Here is an 18,714-nt window from a genome sequence, read left to right as displayed (position 1 = left end):
CTAGAAAATGGTTTGAGAGAAAGCACTGGAGACTTCTAAAGTGGCCAGCAATGAGCCTAGAACTGAATCCCATAGAACACGTGTGGAGAGATCTGAAAATGTCCGTTTGGAGAAGGCACCGTTCAAATCTCAGAGTCCTGGAGCAGTTGGCCAAAGAAGAATGGCCTAAAATTCCAGCAGAGCATATTGTATGAAACTCATTGATGGATACCGGAAGCGGTGGTTCGTAGTTATTTTGTCTAAAGGTTGTGTACCAAGTATTAGGCTGAGGGTGCCAATACATTTGTCCAGCCCATTTTGGGAGTTTTGTGTACAATGATAATGATTTAATTTTTTTTTTTTTTTCATTCTCTTTTGTGTTTTTTTCATTGCAAACAAAATAAATGAAGACATTACTACCAAAACATTTGTAATTGCAATCATTTTCTGGGAGAAATTGAGCATTATCTGACAGAATTGCAGGGATGCCAATACTTTTGGTCAGCATGTATGTATATTATACATATACAGTATATATATACACACATATATATATAAAATTTAAAAATTGAGAAAAAAACATTTGCTCTAAAGATAGGAGTTTTTTAGGTGACATTGCAAATTCCGTAACTTGAAGCTGGGCTCAATACTTCTATAGGCAGCATTTATAAACTGGCACAATCATATTATTATAAAACCACAACATACAGCAATCCAACATTACTTAATGGAGCACTTAAAAGAAATCATGCAGAAAAGGGATATTACCAGTACCAGTGTTTTATGGGTTGTGTAGAGTTCTTGTAGGATCTGATCCACAATAGAGTTGGTTAAATATGACACTACGGACAACTTCACCTCCCTGAAAAATGAAAAGGGTTGAATTTTTGCTAGTAGGTCAGATTCTAAGTCCTGATCCTTTTCACAAGAGTTTTTCCTTACTCTAGGGCTCTGTTAATATCCTCGGATGCTCTTTCCATGAGGGCGTTGCGAATGGCTGAGCGAGGGATCGAAACCTGCTCTGATATGCACGATAGAGGTGGGCTGAGTCTTTCAGAAGCTGAGCAGGACATGGGACACAACTCCCGGCACAGAGACACCATTGAGTCGACAACCACCTGTGAACAAATATGTATGTTAGGTTTTCAAATGAGACACATTTTCCTGTAATGCAACAGCAAGCAAATAGCTCTCACACTTTGTTTACATAACAATTCACCTCACAACTGAGATATAGTGGAAAACACAGACTGAAAAGGAGTTTCTGCTCTTGCACTCCTCTTTTAAAGAAACTGCTGTATTTTATGCCAAAAGAACTGTTGTGTTTGATAGAACAATATGTCTATATGCTGCCATAGCAGATTCATGGCACATTAAGCCTCTGAACTATTTTTAATTTGTCCGTTTTACCCTGGTAACCCCCGTTCACAGATGTCGCGCAACCGCTTTTGTTTCAACCCAGCCATAAAACTAAGGTAATTAATTATATTTCTTATTCAAAATGTCTGTCATCTTTAGCTTTGAATCATTAATTGATGTCTAATATTTTGGTTAAAAAAAAACTTTTAAAAAAATTATTCACTCGCGTATCTTAAATTATTAAACAAATGACGTCACAATAAAAAAAATGACGTCTGTAAAAAAGTCACAGATATCTACCTATCTATCGCTTAATAGTATTTTTTTTGTTACCGTCATATTTTTTCCAATATGTTAGATGATAAATAATCGATCCAAACAAAGAAAAATTGTTTAAAAGGGTAAATATATGAAAAAGATCTCTCTCTCTCTCTCTCTCTCTATATATATATATATATATATATATATATATATATTAGGGCTGTCAAACGATTAAAATTTTTAATCGAGTTAATTACAGCTTAAAAATTAATCGTAATTAATCGCAATTAATCGCAATTCAAACCATCTATAAAATATGCCATATTTTTCTGTAAATTATATATATATTCTGTAAAATAAATTGTTGGAATGGAAAGATAAGACACAAGATGGATATATATGTTCAACATACGGTACATATGGACTGTAGTGGGCATTTCACTCTACTGTCATTTAAATCTGTCTATGCTGTCCTCACTCCGAAGCGTCTACTTTTTCCAAAGCTAGACAGCTAGTGAACGACGCCTTAATAATCAGACTTCTTCCTTTTTCATCTGATTTATTAATAAAATTGCCTCAAACCATTGTCCTCTTTAGACCGTCGTAAAACTACAAAAAAAAGTACACAAGCATTGCATTAGCAACAACGTTAGCTTAGCACGCTATACAGGTTCACTAAGCATAAACAAAAAGCGTCTCATACAAAAAAAATATAACATTTCGCTTACTAACATAATATGTACATTCTTTACAACAACCATACTTACGGACAAATCTTGTCCAAGGATCATATAAGCACAACATTATCAGCCCGAGACGTCGTGCAGCCATATTGAACTGGCAAGAAGACAATAAACCATGTCGCAAAGCGACCACAAGAGTTCGCTGTTAGACAGCACAAAAAGCCTTGCTGTAAAACTTACCAAAAGGCAGAATACTGTCCGAGCGGGACATGTGCGTTAATTGCGTCAAATATTTTAACGTGATTAATTTAAAAAATTAATTAGCGTGCGTTAACGCGACAATTTTGACAGCCCTAATATATATATATATATATATATGAAAACATCTCGACCACTCCTTGATGTCTGCGATTTCTGCATCGCGACCGTTGTTATATTACCATGTTTCACCCCCAAAATCCAGCTGTGGCCATTCACAGCTGTGTCTTGACACTTATTGATACATGCTACATGGAGTTTTTGGATCGAAACAAGGTAGGTACGCGGTAAAATCTCCTTAAAGTCATGGTGTCTCTAATTCTGCTCTCCCATGCTCTCACCTCCAGATAGGGTTTTGTTGTTTAAAAAACTTTTTTAAAAAGGCCCGCCTGTTCAAAAATGTTCTTCCCCCAGAAAATTGAGATTTTAAGCTTTCCAATGATCTATTACACATGCATATTGGACAATTTTGAAATTTGGCCAAATTGGGGGTCTCAGAGCCGAACTTCAAGTCACCGGAGTGTTTTCCACCATATGCATACATAAATGCAAAGCACCAGCTGTGTTTTATAACGAATCATTAAACTTCAAAGACGCAGCTGAGTGCTTGACAATGACTTTGAATGAAAAACATTTAATTTTTATGTTTCAGTGAATTGAATTTTGAAGAGAAAATACCCTGAATGCTTCGCGGGGTGTACACTGTCCCGATTACAAAACCCAAATGGGAACAGAATGAGAGTACAATTTTCTATAGGACCTAAATACAGAGCCACGTAATTAGGTGTCATATTGAATACTACATGAAATAAATGGCCGATTTGGTCATTTGTGTCTGGTGGCTACGGAGTCACACCCGGCCTACCTGCAGCTCTTTGTCGGCAGCCCGTGCTAGCTCCCCCGCCAGGGTATCCAGTCGTTGTCTAACTGGGCCATCCATGGACAACACATGAGCCAGTTCACATAGGGAAGGATAAAGCTAACATATGTCAAAAGAGAGAACAGAGAACTGTTTTTTTATTGCCAATGGACATTTCACTAGTGCAGAGCAACAAAATGTAATTCCAATTACAATCAGCCCAGAGAACAGTAACAACAGATGGATACAGAAAGGGAATTCAAGACTCTGATACCTTCAGGAGAATTGCTAATGGAGCTAATGGCTGCCTACAAGACCACCTCATAGCTATTGTTTTGGCTAGTGGAGAACTGGAATTTTCACTTTTGCTTCAAGTCTTTCTGGTCACACTGGCTGTTGAATTAATCCAAATTTGGTAGGCCTTCCTTGCCAGACCAATGCAGGCAAAGCTGTCTGTTGGGATCTGGGTTTTGTTTTTATTTTTTTCATTGGCCATTGTTTGGTTCCTTGGGTTTCTTGTCTTTGTATTTCCCAACAAATTCACCTGCCTGCTCCTTGTGTGTCTCTCCAACCAGACTCTAGTCCCACCTTGATGTTGCGTATTGTCACTATGTGTATATTATATAGTTAGATATGGTTTGAATTTTTGTTGTGGTTATTTCACCAGAAATCAGAAGCAATACCTCGTTTTGTTTAGTTTTGCTATTGTAACCATTGGAAAAACTGTGTATCTACATTGTTACAATGCCCAAAGCGCTTTACATTAGCACAGATTCACCTTTTCACACACATCTTCACACACCAATGCTGGTGCTGCCATGCAAGGCACTGCCAACGAATTGGGGGCAAATTAGGGTTCAGTGCCTTGCCCAAGGGCACTTCAACAATGGGCAGTTGTAGCCGGGAATCGAACCGTGGATCCTTCGGTCACATTACAACGTGAGCTACCAAATGCGCCACCCCAGAAAAACAAAACCACTACTTGTGGGAGGAACAATAGCATCGATCATACACGGTAGCTATTTGTGATTGTGTGTGAACAATGATTTACCAAAGCCCACCCTCTGCTAACCATGCTGGAGCCAAGGATGTTTATCACACTTCAAGTGCGCAATGGAGTGCTCAATCTCGTTTAATGGCCTGGATTTTGGATGTCAAAAGGCTGCAGCACAATAAGGATTGCTAGTCTAAGCCCATATTGGAGCTATGAGGCATTTAATAGGCTTGGACCAGGAGAGAAGAAAATGTCGTTTTTTTCTCCACTTACAGCTCTGGAGTTTCGGGCTTCCTTCAGGATCTGCCTGGCAGTTTGGACCTCCTCTGCTTCCTCACAGCCTTTTAGCACACCAACCTGCTGTTGCACCCGCACGCACAAACGATCCATAACCTACAAACATGCCGCACAAAGACGTAACAAACACATGGATTATATTTGGTGTTCCTTTATCCTCTGAAAACTTGACCTTCATTTAGAGTAGAAACGACCGATTTGGGATGTTCGAAAGCCTATGCCGAGACAGATTTTTAAAAATATAAATTCAGCCACCTGCCGATATCTAAAGCCAATTTTGTAAGGTGATGTTTGAGGATGATATGCTTTTATTTTTTTCCCCTTAAAAGTACGTCAATTATGAAAGGTCATTGAAACACTCATTATTAAATGTCTATAATAGAGGCTAAATTTTTCTTCGGCTACTTCCTTTTAAAACACTGGCCACGAGGTGGTGCAAAATCACAATTAACAAAGATCATCACCCAAACAGTGAACATAACAGTCGTTCTACTTTATTTAGGGCTGTCAAAATTTTCGCGTTAACGGGCGGTAATTAATTTTTTAAATTAATCACGTTAAAATATTTGACGCAATTAACGCACATGCCCCATTCAAACAAGACTAAAATGACAGTACAGTGTAATGTCCGCTTGTTACTTGTTTTTTGGTGTTTGGCTCCCTCTGCTGGTGCTTGGGTCCAACTGATTTTATGGGTTAGTACCATGAGTGAGCATGGTGTAATTATTGACATCAACAATGGCGAGCTATTAGTTTATTTTTTGATTGAAAATTTTAAAAATTTTAATAAAACGAAAACATTAAGGGGGGGGTTTAATACAAAATTTCTATAACTTGTTCTAACATTTATCTTTTAAGAAGTGCAAGTCTTTCTATCCATGGATCGCTTTAAGAGAATGTTAATAATGTTAATGCCATCTTGTTGATTTATTGTTATAATAAACAAGTACAGTATTATGTACCGTATGTTGAATGTATATATCCGTCTTGTGTCTTATCTTTCCATTCCAACAATAATTTACAGAAAAATATGGCATATTTTATAGATGGTTTGAATTGTGATTAATTACGATTAATTAATTTTTAAGCTGTAATTAACTCGATTAAAAATTTTAATCGTTTGACAGCCCTAATTATATATTTGTTATATATCAGCTGATATCAGCCGATCTTGAAAAAAAGTCCATCCATCAGCCGGCCACGATATCGGTCGACCTTTATAAGAAAGATCGTTACCCAAACAGAGAACGTAACAGTTATCCAATTACATCGAGCGATCTTGAAAAACGTCCATGTATCGACCAGATATATGCGCGGGCCAACAAATCGGTCGACCTATGAGAAGATCTAAGAAAGACCCCAAACAGTTAACATGAGTTCTTCAATTATATTGAAACCAGTGGCTGATCTTGAAAATAGTCCAAATATTGGTCTGATACAGTATACCGGTTGATCTTTAATTTAGAGCCTTGTATACAAATCCAGACAAGTAACAAACCTGTTCGGCTGTACTCGTGACGAGGCCCTGATGAAGTCTAAGAGCTTGCTTTTGAGAAAAACGCTGTGTCTGGTTGTTTCTGAGCAGGGCACGCTGGATCTGTCATAAACCACACAAATACGCATAGACATGGAGGATAGCAAGTATTTCCAGAATATAGCTTGGGATTGCAAAAAGAAAAAGAAAAAAATAATTTCACATGCATTAATACAAATTACAAGTTAGTAAGAAAAATGTGAGGTCTCCATTGCACACAGAAGGAAACTGGTCGTAGTTACAAACAGAAAAATAAATTGAAGCCACTAATCAGACCAATGACTCTTTTTCGAGCCCAAAAGGCAATGTGATTATTCAATGTGTGTATGTCCCTGCTTTGTATATTTTGAGCGTTTTTTTTTTTTTTCTTACTCTGGTCAGAGCTTGGTCGGTCTTTTCTGGAGCACTGCGATATGCCTGTGTCGCATCATTTAGGGGGAGAGGCATATACTGCAGTGTAAAATTGCTAGGAAGTAGAGAGAGATGAGACAAAGTTTACAGAATACAGTTGTACCTCCAAATTTGACCAGAAAACATTGTTACATTTGTTTAAATAACGATATTACTAATTAGATCAAAATATTTTGTCCACAGTATAAACTGCCAACATCTTATTAAAAAAGTTTTTTTTTTTTTTTTTTTTACGAATGGTTATACAAACAGAAGTTAATCCGGTTAGTAATATCCATCCTTTAAAAAAAAACAAAAAAAAAACACATTTATTAGCAGAACTCACACTCACACTGAAAGACAATTAAGAGTCTTCAGTGAACTTCATTTTCATAGTTTTGGAACGTGGGAAATTTAATTATCCCCGGTAAAATCATGTAACTCCGAAAAGGAAGGCCTGGATTTGAATCCCAATAATCCAACCTCTGTTCTGACCACTCATTAGGGCCCCAGACTGGGACAAAATTTCCGGCTGGGAGCCTTTCCCCATCCAGGCCTCACATGCCCTCCCCTCTAGTCAGTAAAGTGATCTGTTTTAGTAATGTAAACTATAAAAAATGTGCTTTCCTCCTCTACACAAAATCCATGTGTCACATTAATTTACTGTATTTTTCGGATTTATAAGCCACTATTTTTTACAACAAAGTGACTTAAAAATGTAAAAATTACATTTAATCCCAATAGCGCATCAGTTGTTTTTAGATTAACTACTTTGACGTAACTATGTTAGCAAATGGAAGGTACAATTGGAGCTTGTTTGTTGAAAGAGGAATATTGAATGTGAAATGGGTTTGTCAAATGCAAAGCTCTAAATTTGGAGAGGGAAAAAAAAGTCGCCTGTGAAAGAGCGATACCCTCTGGGAATTGCTATGCCACACGCTGTGGGCGGCATTTAATTTGGACAGTAATTATTACATATCTTATCTTGTGGGCTTGTTTTTTGTGTAATACACTAATCTTGATGTGAAAAACATAAATCTCCCAAACATCTTTGTACAAACAACTAACACAAAACATATTTGTTGCATCACTGGAATGATGTAATATCATGTAAACTCATTGTTTGAGGCATAAAAATAACTACATGCCTTTTAAATCTGTGACTTATTGGCTTTATGTGTGCATCCTGCATGTGAAATATGCTCAGTGTGTGTTTTTGAGTACATCTTACTGCTCCAGTGCTTTTGACACATCTTGGAAGCCTGTCACCGTGGTGTTGTTGCGATCCCATGTAACACTTCTGAGAGGGATTAAACAATAATGAATAGATGAAGAAAGTCACAGAAAGGAGAAATAGGAGAATTATATACAGGGCACACGACATTAAGTGTTGCAGCTTCAATGCACTACAGAGATCAACACAGAAATACACATGGCTCTTCTTTGCTTCATGCATATTTTAATAAGCTCATATCCCAGCATAAGGTATGCATAAACAACTGTCATGCATCTAATGAGCTTCTGTTACTGAATCATTCACCTACACTTGCACTTTCTCCAACTGATTTTTAATAAACCTGTCATTTTCATCTAATTTTTTTCTGTCTACCTACCTATCATAAATATGCCCTTGAATTCTAATCAGGAAAACCCCCATCTGGCTCCATATGTAGTCTCTGTATTTAGATGTCTAGAAAGTTGCCTATTTTATCACCTATTCAATTTCAGAGTCTGTTTACTTCAGCAGTAACAACAATATTGTAAAGAGGATCTTTGTTTACAATAGAGTTGCGTTCCTATGACACCAATTTCACCCTATCCGAAAAAGGAACGTGTCTTTATTAAAATCCTGTGCTAACGCAGTACTGAGTAATAATTTCACTAAAATATTCAGCAAAAGTATGCTGACAATATAAAATAATTGTGGGGTGCCGATGGTGTGGCACTGTGGCTGGTTGGTGAGGGTCGTGGTTGGCTGATAGAAGAGACAGCGTCTGGGACACCTTGACAGGGCAGGGGTACAGGACTTTGCAAAGGTTCCACAGTTATAGGTGGGGTCCTAGAGGCCGGGGCCACACAGGATAGATGACTGAGGCAATCAGCACACTACGCGAAACATCCAAACCCAATTTAGATCATTTGCTTTGCAAAAACATGATGTCAGCAACTCGCACATACAACAGAACAAATCAATCAATGTCAATCAATGGATGGCCTGAATTAAACATGTCACTATAATCTTTTAGGGCTTTACTTGCAATAGTGTACCGCATGAATGCCATTTTTAGACCGTGACGTCGCCATCGTAACTCAGACGTAGGTCATTATAGACATGCCCTCGCATACAATCCATGTTATTTCTGCTCGTTTTCTCCGGTAATCTTTCAAAAAAGAACATGCCGATTAAACCCCGCTGCTATGGAACTTGTAGAAACCACTCCAGACATTACGACATATGAAGGATGTTTTCTTCATAAGTTTCCCTAAACCAAAAACTCCGGTGGAAAAAATGTGAAGAATGGATTAACTTGTGCGGACGTCCAAAAGACCAGTTTAACACCAATAAGGTGAAGCATTCACATTTCATATGCAGTAAACATTTTGTTGGGGGCCATGGTCCTACAGAGGACAAAGAGGTAAGCCATTTTGATATTTTTACCTATATTTTAGCATGGCGTTTTGCCGTGCTGCTTCTGGCTGACAAAGAATGACCTGAAAAAAAATTAAAATAGAATCCGACTGCCACTGTTGTTACCTTTTCTGTTGTTAAAGAAAAAAAAAAAAAAAAAAAAACTTAGTAAGGGGGAATGTAAATAAATTATAGAATTAAGATGTGTTATTAATGAAAAAATTAAGTGTTTGTTGGCTGTCACTGAGTAGCATTTGTGATTGCTACACAAAAAATAGCAATCTAAATTGCCCCCACGAACGGTCAGACAACCAGAGGATATAATATATAAGAAACACAGGGCATATGGTGGTAAAGGATAGATTAATGAAACAGGATTATGTCATTGTCAGTGGCGTAAGGCAATGCACACAAGAAAAAGGTGTCGATAAAAAAGCTACCGCTGGATCAGGTCGGCTCTTTTTCCCGCCTTTTTTAGCCTCGACACTCAAGCCATCTCTTTAACTGAACATTTGTATGTTCTTCCACATCTTTACCAGTGAGTTTGGCACCAGGGACATCATTTTCGGACAGAATTGGTAGGTTTAGCTCTGTAAACATCTCGTTCGTACACTTTTTCGATGCATTTACTATTAGGGAAAACGGGAGGTTGACCCGCCTAGCAACAATCGCTAACGTCTTGAATATTTATATATTTATTTTGAATTTTGGTATAATAGTAGAAGAGAGATTGGTCATTTGAGAAAACGTTACCAAACACTGCACACTCACTACTCACTACCTTGTCCTGTTGTATTTGTTACTCATTGCAGCCATTCTTTGAGCAGTGATGTAGTTGGGCATCCGGTAAACAAAGGGTCAGCAGATTCTGCTCCGACTGTCTGCTGTCTATGGTGACGCTCCAAGAATACGACAAATGTCATGTTTGCATTACATTGTTCAGTCTCCATTCGAACTAGGTCGCAATTCCGCGTGAAAACGATGTTATATTCATTCCAGGCCCTGGGGGGCAGTGTAGTTTTACAACGCGACAGCCAATGATGCACTTACTTGACAACAACTTCCTCAGCCCGGACTACAATATACCCGCCCACTCGAAGCAATGCCTTTGCCTTTTTTTTTCTTGTCCCCCCCCGATGTTTTATCTTGCAGTTTTATTCAGTTTTTCCTGTACACTTATTTTTTGTCTCGGATTTCTCTTACACTTTCCGTTCTTTCCAAGTTTAAATGACTGTATAACATTGGTTGTAAATTAAAAAACCGAAGCAATGGCGCCCAAAACGCAAAAATAAATCTAAATTAAAATAATATAAAAACTGTAAATTAAAGCCGTATTTCCACTATTTTTGCTGTTTTGAATGTTTACTAGCAGCAACTGCCCAAAGTCGCATGCGCGAGAAATGGTTGGGATAAAAGTGCTATACATGTGCTCTTTACATTTACCATTCCTCACAAGGCGTGCCTTCACTTCATAGATATGAACTTGACATCTGTAAAGCATAAGAGCAGAATATACCCTGCTGTTTTGCGCATATTCTGTTGTTTTTGATTTCATTTGTTCTTTCCTCTTTTTTGTTCTTGACTTTACCCTCAAAACTGTTTGCGCTCTTTCTCTTTCTCTCTGCGATCCCTGCAGCTCTTATTGCCTTGTTGTTCACTCTGTCTTGTGGCTCTGTCACAAAGGGCCTTCAACGCATCTCTTCAAATGTATTCCAAAAATAAAAACGTTCTCTTTAACCGTATTCTTTCTTCTGCCTTCTAAAACTTTCCTAACTTGCCTCCTGGTCCAAGTATAAAGAAATCTCTGTATTTCTCCCTCAGAGTACAAATGTGACCTCTTACCTGAGCGTTGTATTAATTTGCAGGGCTTTGCTGAGCATCTTTGCTCCAGAATCATCCAAGCCATTGCCACTCAGGTCCACCTTCCGAAGGCATGTGTTAGAGCCCAGGGCATTGACAAACATGGTTCCTTTCTGGCGGAGTCTCGAGTCAGCCAAAGAGAGGGATTGTAGGCCCTAGAGGAAGAAGGCAAAAGGAAGGTGAAATTACCTAGTGCTACCAATCACATATTGTAATACACCGTATTTCAAACAAATACTGTATATTGTATGCAGTTAGAACTATACAATTCAGATTAAACAATTTTTGCCATACGCTACACAGTGATAGCATGCGTGCAAAATGCATTTGTAATAAAATGAAGCCGAAAATTCTACAGCAGTGTCCATGAAAAAGTTCTATGTGCACACAGACTTTCCTGAAGGAAAAAAAAGTAGATTGCTGGAATGCACTCACAAAGAAAGGGAGAAATACATTAAATATGGCATTTGAGTAACTTGGAAAATATATTTTTCACCTAAAGTCCTGCCAAAACTGAATTAAAGATATTGTATACGGGCTTGGAGGCATATTTGTGTGTGATCAGAATCCCTACAATAAATATTTAAACAACTTATTTATCACACGAGTTATGGGGCATAAAACAATCCACCAGGAATGGGAGGGGAGGCTGTCCAAATGAAATAACACTAAATGAATCATCTGTTAGCCACACAGACAACACAGCTACCACGCATGATTGCATCTTGTTTACATGTGGCAGGAAGATTGTGTTTCACATCATCTAGATGTGGACACAACTAAATAAACTGGGATAATTTCAGCTTGATGGCTATTCAAATGTGTGGTTCAAAATCTTTCTGTTTGAACAAGCACATACTTGTGTAGATGTGCATCTTGTCAGTGACATAACAGCAGATTTGTGTGTTATGTTACATAATCCAACTCACACACTCTTCCTCTTGCACCAAATGAACCAGTTTCTGAAGAATTTCGTCCAGCACCCTGAGGAAGTAGGGAGAAAAATGAGAGTAAAACATCCATCTTTGCTAACATATTTACCATCTACACTGCTTGTCTTTGATGAGGTCCATACCTGCCCTTAATGTTAAAATTCTTCCCCAGCATCAGGTGTTTGAGGGAAGGGTGTTTTGAGAATGCTGGGATGACAGCCAATAAATCAGAGTCCAAGCCTGCAAAAATGGTTGGATTTTTAAAACAGTCTTTTGGGGGAAGAACATAAATACTTATTGATGATATTTCGGGGAAATATGACAACGCTTCTTAAAGATATGTGTAGATATTTTAAAAACAGATGAAAAAGGGTCCAATTAAACACACAACACAGAAAAATGTACAGTTTGTGCCTCAGTAACTGGCTTACCATTATCAGAGATATCTAAAGTCCCAACACAGCACACTCTTGGAAAAAGCTCCTGAATAACCCCTGCACCTGCAGTCCTTAACTGTCATGGAAAGAGACGTGGAACAATGGACACATTAACCACACAAAATGTAGAAGCATATACTCTAGCCTTTGCAGCATTGGCTGACAGAGTGCAGTAGCGTTCCCTGGGTGGCCTTGACAGCCTTCTCTGCTGCCCAAAACACTACCAGCAGACCATAAAGCGTAATTACAACTTTCTAACAGTGTATTATCATAATTTCATTGTTACTTTGTCCTGGATGACCACCTTCTATTCCATGTTTTCTCTCCCAGTCTCCTCAAACAAACAAACAAAAAAAAAACATTTCTGTGTGTTGGTATTTAAATGTAATGTGCCCAGAGCTTTCAGAATCCCATATCAATTTCGGATAATTCATATGAATAGATCAACATATTAGTAAAATTACTGTATATCAAATCAAAACTTGCATATAGGTACAGAACTGTAAATATCGGGTAAAGATGCACCGATACCGATACTAGTATCGGCAGGGGGGGCCGATCCGGCCCGTAATGGTGGCATCGGTATCGGCGAGTACCAACAAAGACGGTGCCGATACCACTTACCGTTCCAAGGTGAAGTAATTCGCCCCCCCCCCCGGCCAAGCCGCACGGAAAAGGCGACAGCCGAACGGAAATAGTGCTCCGCTGCTTACCGCTTCCGTGAGTCAACCGGGAGGGCCGATATTCCGCGCGTTCACCTCTTGTGTTAACCCTTTGTACTGACTCCATGTTCCAAAAGTTTGAAGAAGGCTAACCCAAAAAAGGTTGACAATTTATTCGTTAACAATGGTCAAAAAACAAGGCAAACACAGACGACGGAGGAACAATGGTGGATCCAAAACAAGGCTAAATAGAAAAGTTTCTGAGCAGCGAATAGTTTGTTATCTCAGTGTCCAGTGTTTGTGAAGGCTGTGGTGGAGTGGGCCGGGCCGAAGGTGTGGCTGAGTGTTGTTTCAGGATCATCCCTCTGTGGCCGGTTTTGGGCGGTTAGGTTCGTGCGTGGATGGGACGTGGTTTCATATTCAATAGTATTTAGTTTTCATTCATTTTTAATTAATATTCTGTCTGAACAAGCTTAACAGAGAATCCAAACCATGCCGTCACGCATCAAGCAGATGAATATGTAACTTTTTCTCCGCAGTGACAAAAACAGCTGACTGTGGCCCCAGTAGGTAGGCTACATATGGAACAATGAAATTAACAGTTCACCTGCTGTGGCCTGAACGCAGTCTCACACTCTGTACTCCCTCCTGACCTCCTTGCTGCCACTTGCTCGCTCAGTAGTTGCCGAGGGCTGATTGCTTGTTTGTCCTTCATCCTCCACTGCATCAGTCCCTCTTTTTTCACCTCTTTTATCAACACCATCTCGTTTTGGGGCTTTTTGAAGAAACTTCGGACACTCAGTTGCCTTGACATTTTTCCGACGTCATGCATCAAGAGAGACAATAGACCCTACCCACCGACGTCACAAAATCACGTGCTCGCTGTATGGTTCCGCCCCCTTGTCCGTCACTTTGTGTCTGTATTATCAATGGTCTCAATTGATCGAGCAATTTATAATGCATTTCATGGAAGACCCGGTGCTTTCGGATGCCGTAAACTCACTTGATGCGTTGCATAAAAGGCGTTATGTGGAAAAGCTTCAGTTTTTCCATTCGCCAGATCCATATTTGATGCCTAAATCGATGTTTTTCGACCCGCTGTCTCCGCCGTATTTGCCTGACATCTGCTAGCTACCCTGATATGTACAAACTATCTTGTCCACACAAAATCAGCCTATTCTCACGAAAGTTTGAAAAACTTTAAGAGCTTGGAGGCTTATAAATACTTCATTGCTGGTTGGGTGAAACAGGTCCTCGTCCACGAAAATTCGGCAGGAATCTATCTTGTGCTTGGAAAGGTGAGTTACGAAATTTTCAATTCAAAATCTTTTGTTATTGCTAACATCCACTGTCAAGTCTAATGTATTTCATGTCGTTTGTCAATGGAGTTAGGGCTTTTAATGTTTATATGGTTTAGCGATAGCACTCTCACTACATACATACGTGTATGTTGTCGGCGATTAGCCTTGCAATGATCTTAATTGTGGTTGTCAGCCCAAAACCCTCTAAATATATATTAAATGCATCTTACCAGATATAAAATGACTACTACATAATCTGTGGTAATCGTTTGGAGCCCAGTTTTCTCGTCGAATTGCAGCAGCCCATCTCGCTCTCTTCTCTCCGGGTCTCTCGGAATCCGGTAGAACTTCAAGTCTCTCCGTCTTCTCCGTCTATCTTCTCTGTTATTGCAACCGACCGCCACACACGCGTTCACCATTTTGATTATTAATGTTAACGAGCAGAAAAACATGTCGTAAATAGGAGGAATGTAAGTAGCCGTAACAGGTAAACATGATGTGTTGACGGACAATTGGGCGGCACCAGTCAGGAGGAAGGAGTTGTGACGTCACGTGGGTAGGGTCTATAGCTAATTAATATGCTCACTCGCCACCCTGTGGTCTGGGGTGTGAATTGCAACCTGTCAAAATGACAGATAGACTTGTTTTTTCCATCACCGTTTTTAAAAACCGGTCAACGACGGAAAATATTCGGTTAACGCCCCTGGTTGCCACCTTTTAGAAATAGAAATAAGGGACTCCCCCCTCCCGCCCAAAGCCGTACAGGGACATCCCCATACTCCTAAAATGCATCGAAATATAACTATTTATATATATTCCGTATTGCTTCCATACGGAACGCATCTTTTAAGCCAACGATTCCTTATTTCATAGGACGGGTGGCAAGCCTATTAAAAAGTGCTGTAGAAGTAAACTGTAAGTAAGTATGTATGTTGCTGCTGGGGCACAGAGAAGGAAGCTAATAGATTACGGGAGATTATTATGAATTTATTTTTACTTTCTTACTGTTGGGCTAGTTTTATACATGTTTTAATTTCACAAATGTAGCACTATTTTGGCCTTTGAGAGCCAAAAGTTTATTCAACTTTTGTTTACTGGGGTTTAGTAGACTATTCACTTTGTATTAGTCTTTTTCCTGTTTCGCAAAGGTAAGCAGCAGCCTGACAAAGCCATGATAGCAATGATTTCACATCAAAGTATGTAGCTCTTTGGAAGAAAAAAAAAAAATATATATATATATATAAATATATACTGTATACAGGGTTGTATCGGTATGGTATCGGTGTCAGCCAATACTGCACAGCCAGATATCTGTATCGGTGCAACATTAATATAGGGTCGCCAAGTGAAAGCCATTTTTAGAAAATGTACGATCTGCCACTGACAATTAGCATACCTCACAGGCACTGATGTCCAGCTGCAAATCTGTAATATGGGGATTATTAGACAAACCAAGGAACAGAGCTCTGTAGGGAAAGAGACATTACAAAATGAGACAAGTACAGCAAGAGGATTTACAGTAGATACAGGGCCTGAGGTGGGTTATAAATCTCAAGTCATAATGTAAATGACTCCAGCCTCGTTTAACACTTAATATAGATAACCCACCTATTGTTTGCATAGGTTGTTATTGCTAACCTAATTTTGCTGTCTGATACTAAGCCAATATATATATATTTTTTATATATTTGGTTTTGCACCTTACTTTTTAGATACGTCACAATAAGTTCAAGTTCAGTTTTGTCACAGTATCATGCCCACAGTACGATAGTTATCATGATGTCATTGGAAGGTTGCAGAAAGGTTGATAGTAGTGGTGAAGCAGGTGAAAATGGCACTTTTTCTTGCTGAATCTTAATAGACTTCATTAGTTTAGTGCATTTTCCCATAGGTTTTTGTGAAAACATAATGCAATACTGATGTACCTTTTACTACTACCCATGGTCCATCCAATTTTTACATTTGTATATCTGCAAAACACTTATTAGTATAAATAACCATTGGCATTTGAAGATAGTCGACACAAAAACTAAATTTTAAGCGGCAATGGCTCAAAATGTGATACTGACTACTGGTGTCTACTCGTGAGGCCACGACGATACTGAGGCAGTTCTATTGTGATGACCTGATAATGAATGTGAATATTTGCTTAAATCTTAGGGGTACAGTTATATCTTGGAATTGAAAAACCTTAGAAGTTTTCATCAAAACAGTTTTGGAACTCAAACAAATTGAAAGTTAACTATTGCCACGTTTACATGGAGCCAAATATTCCAATTACAATCGGAATATTTGTTCAAACCGAATAAATGTGTTCCATATAAACACCTCATTCAGAATGAACAGGCCCAAACCGAATGGAATTTCATTCCGATTCACAGGGGTGGAATATTCCTTTTCCCAAACCGATTAGAAGTAAAATTATATCATGTAAACAGGGAAGCGGAATGGTGTCTGGTTGCGTTCTTTCTGCGCATGCTCCATACTGACGTGGTGACGTCACTCGGTGACGTAAGTAACTTCACTTGCAACATGGCTTCCAAGCACACGCACAGCGCACCCACACAACTTTTTAAATGAACGGCGTATCATTCTGAAGTTTTGTTTCCACTCGAAAAGTTAAAACAGCAGCTGATCTGACGATCGATCTCCATGTTTTGCAACGTGACGCTTTGTTTTGATTAATCTGCGCATGTCAGACGGCAGTTGTCAAACGTCCTTTCGGAATAAAGGCAGTCACATGTAAACGCGGGATCGGAATAGATGAAGTGACATGTAAACAGCTGATGTGAAATTTCCATTCGGAATGATTTGAATCGGTATGAATAAAAGTCAGCATGTAAACGTGGCTTATGATGAGGTAGCCTTATGAAAAGGTTTAAGCCATTTTGTCCACAAGCCATCAGAACATACAGAAGAAACTCAGCTTTTGGCAGTTTAGTTTGCTTATACGGCTCATAATGTTGTGTGGGCTTACTTCTAAAATTTTGTGTGATAACACACAGCTGAACATAAACATAGTAACTAAAGTCTCTGAATGCAGGGAAAGTCAGCTTTCCCTGAGCTTATCTTAAAACTAATTCTGTGTTGCAGGCAAGTTTGCCAAAACAGGACCTTCCATTTGTGCTTAAGTCAAAAAAGTCTCTAAATGTAATTTTGAGTAGTACACCTATATCATTTGAAAGATAATGCAGGCACAATGGTGAAAACTTACCGAAGGTGTTAAAAAAACATCTTCTAGTTCAGCTATTTTTAGTTAAAGCTAAGAACAATACCCCAGATGGTTTTTAAATCAAATACTTTCAAAGAAAGAAGCTTACTGCATCTTGTAGATTAGGCGAAACACAATCACGACCAAGAGCTGTTCATACCTACTGCTTTCCCCTTGAGCAAGGCACCAGAATTTAAAAATAACTCTAGCAATTTAAGATGCCCTCAGCTCTAGCTTGTATTTCATTATATTTTATTCCTTGTGCTTCTGCTCGATAACAATAATCGCATTCTGATTCTGATAACTCAGGAAATGCCGAGCATGATGTTAATTTATACAGTATTTAAGTTGGAGCAAATATAATGACAACAAAGACGATTAGAATACATATTAGACACCTTAATGTTTTGGTCTTAATCCATGTCTTTTCATTCATTGTATGTGAATTCAATACTTACACACAGAATCTGTTTAATCCTTGTGAATCCAAAATGATGCTCATAAAAGTAATAGTTAAGTTGTAATATTCTCCATATAATGAAATTAATAGTTAATTATGCATCATTCTATTAATTACTGCCTTCATTCTGTTAGATTTACAAATCATAGATTAAATAGTATTGTCACGAGAGACATGACCACATGTTTTTTTGTTTTCAAATACCAAGGGTATCCTGGCAAATGTGACAGATAAAACATCTGATCTTACAAAAAGGGCTACGAAACTTATCACATATTATTATGATCATTATTATTAGTATTATTAAAGCATCACTGCCATAAACTCACCTAAGCCAATCAGGAGGAACCTTCATCGAGGCCAGGCTCACATGAGTGAGGCTAAAGGCTGAGCTGAAGAACTGCCGGAAAGTTGGCAGAGAATCTCGCACTTTCCTGGAAATAATGCATACACAAAAAAATGGGATATTTTACAGCTACAGTATATACAATAAGTGTAGAAAGCAAGAATAAGTCAGAAAGAGTGCATTAAGGATGGATTCCAATCAGGCACTTGAGTGAAAGATGACAAGAATGGAAATTGATGGAGACAAGAGAATTAGACAAGAA

The 18,714-nt window shown here is 38.6% G+C and overlaps 1 protein-coding gene across 5 annotated transcripts in view; it reads right to left on the bottom strand.

The window, feature by feature from the left end:
• The window catches only part of carmil3 (capping protein regulator and myosin 1 linker 3), a 131,114-nt gene that overhangs the window by 34,243 nt on the left and 78,157 nt on the right, over window positions 1-18,714 (bottom strand). For 4 of the 5 annotated variants that reach the window (XM_057856883.1, XM_057856881.1, XM_057856882.1 and 1 more), the window contains exons 16-28: window positions 18,436-18,540; window positions 15,832-15,901; window positions 12,467-12,548; window positions 12,179-12,275; window positions 12,033-12,087; window positions 11,086-11,258; window positions 7,846-7,914; window positions 6,597-6,690; window positions 6,189-6,287; window positions 4,667-4,786; window positions 3,406-3,519; window positions 922-1,097; window positions 748-841 (exon numbers count right to left, since the gene is read on the bottom strand). In XM_057856883.1, the coding sequence (XP_057712866.1) occupies window positions 748-841; window positions 922-1,097; window positions 3,406-3,519; window positions 4,667-4,786; window positions 6,189-6,287; window positions 6,597-6,690; window positions 7,846-7,914; window positions 11,086-11,258; window positions 12,033-12,087; window positions 12,179-12,275; window positions 12,467-12,548; window positions 15,832-15,901; window positions 18,436-18,540 (1,348 nt within the window). The remainder of the gene's footprint in view (window positions 1-747; window positions 842-921; window positions 1,098-3,405; window positions 3,520-4,666; window positions 4,787-6,188; window positions 6,288-6,596; window positions 6,691-7,845; window positions 7,915-11,085; window positions 11,259-12,032; window positions 12,088-12,178; window positions 12,276-12,466; window positions 12,549-15,831; window positions 15,902-18,435; window positions 18,541-18,714) is intronic. The other variant, XM_057856880.1, reaches the window with a different exon arrangement.

Source organism: Corythoichthys intestinalis, chromosome 14 (genome assembly GCF_030265065.1).
Source record: "Corythoichthys intestinalis isolate RoL2023-P3 chromosome 14, ASM3026506v1, whole genome shotgun sequence".
Lineage (NCBI taxonomy): Eukaryota > Metazoa > Chordata > Actinopteri > Syngnathiformes > Syngnathidae > Corythoichthys > Corythoichthys intestinalis.
This window is presented reverse-complemented; position numbering and strand designations above follow the sequence as displayed.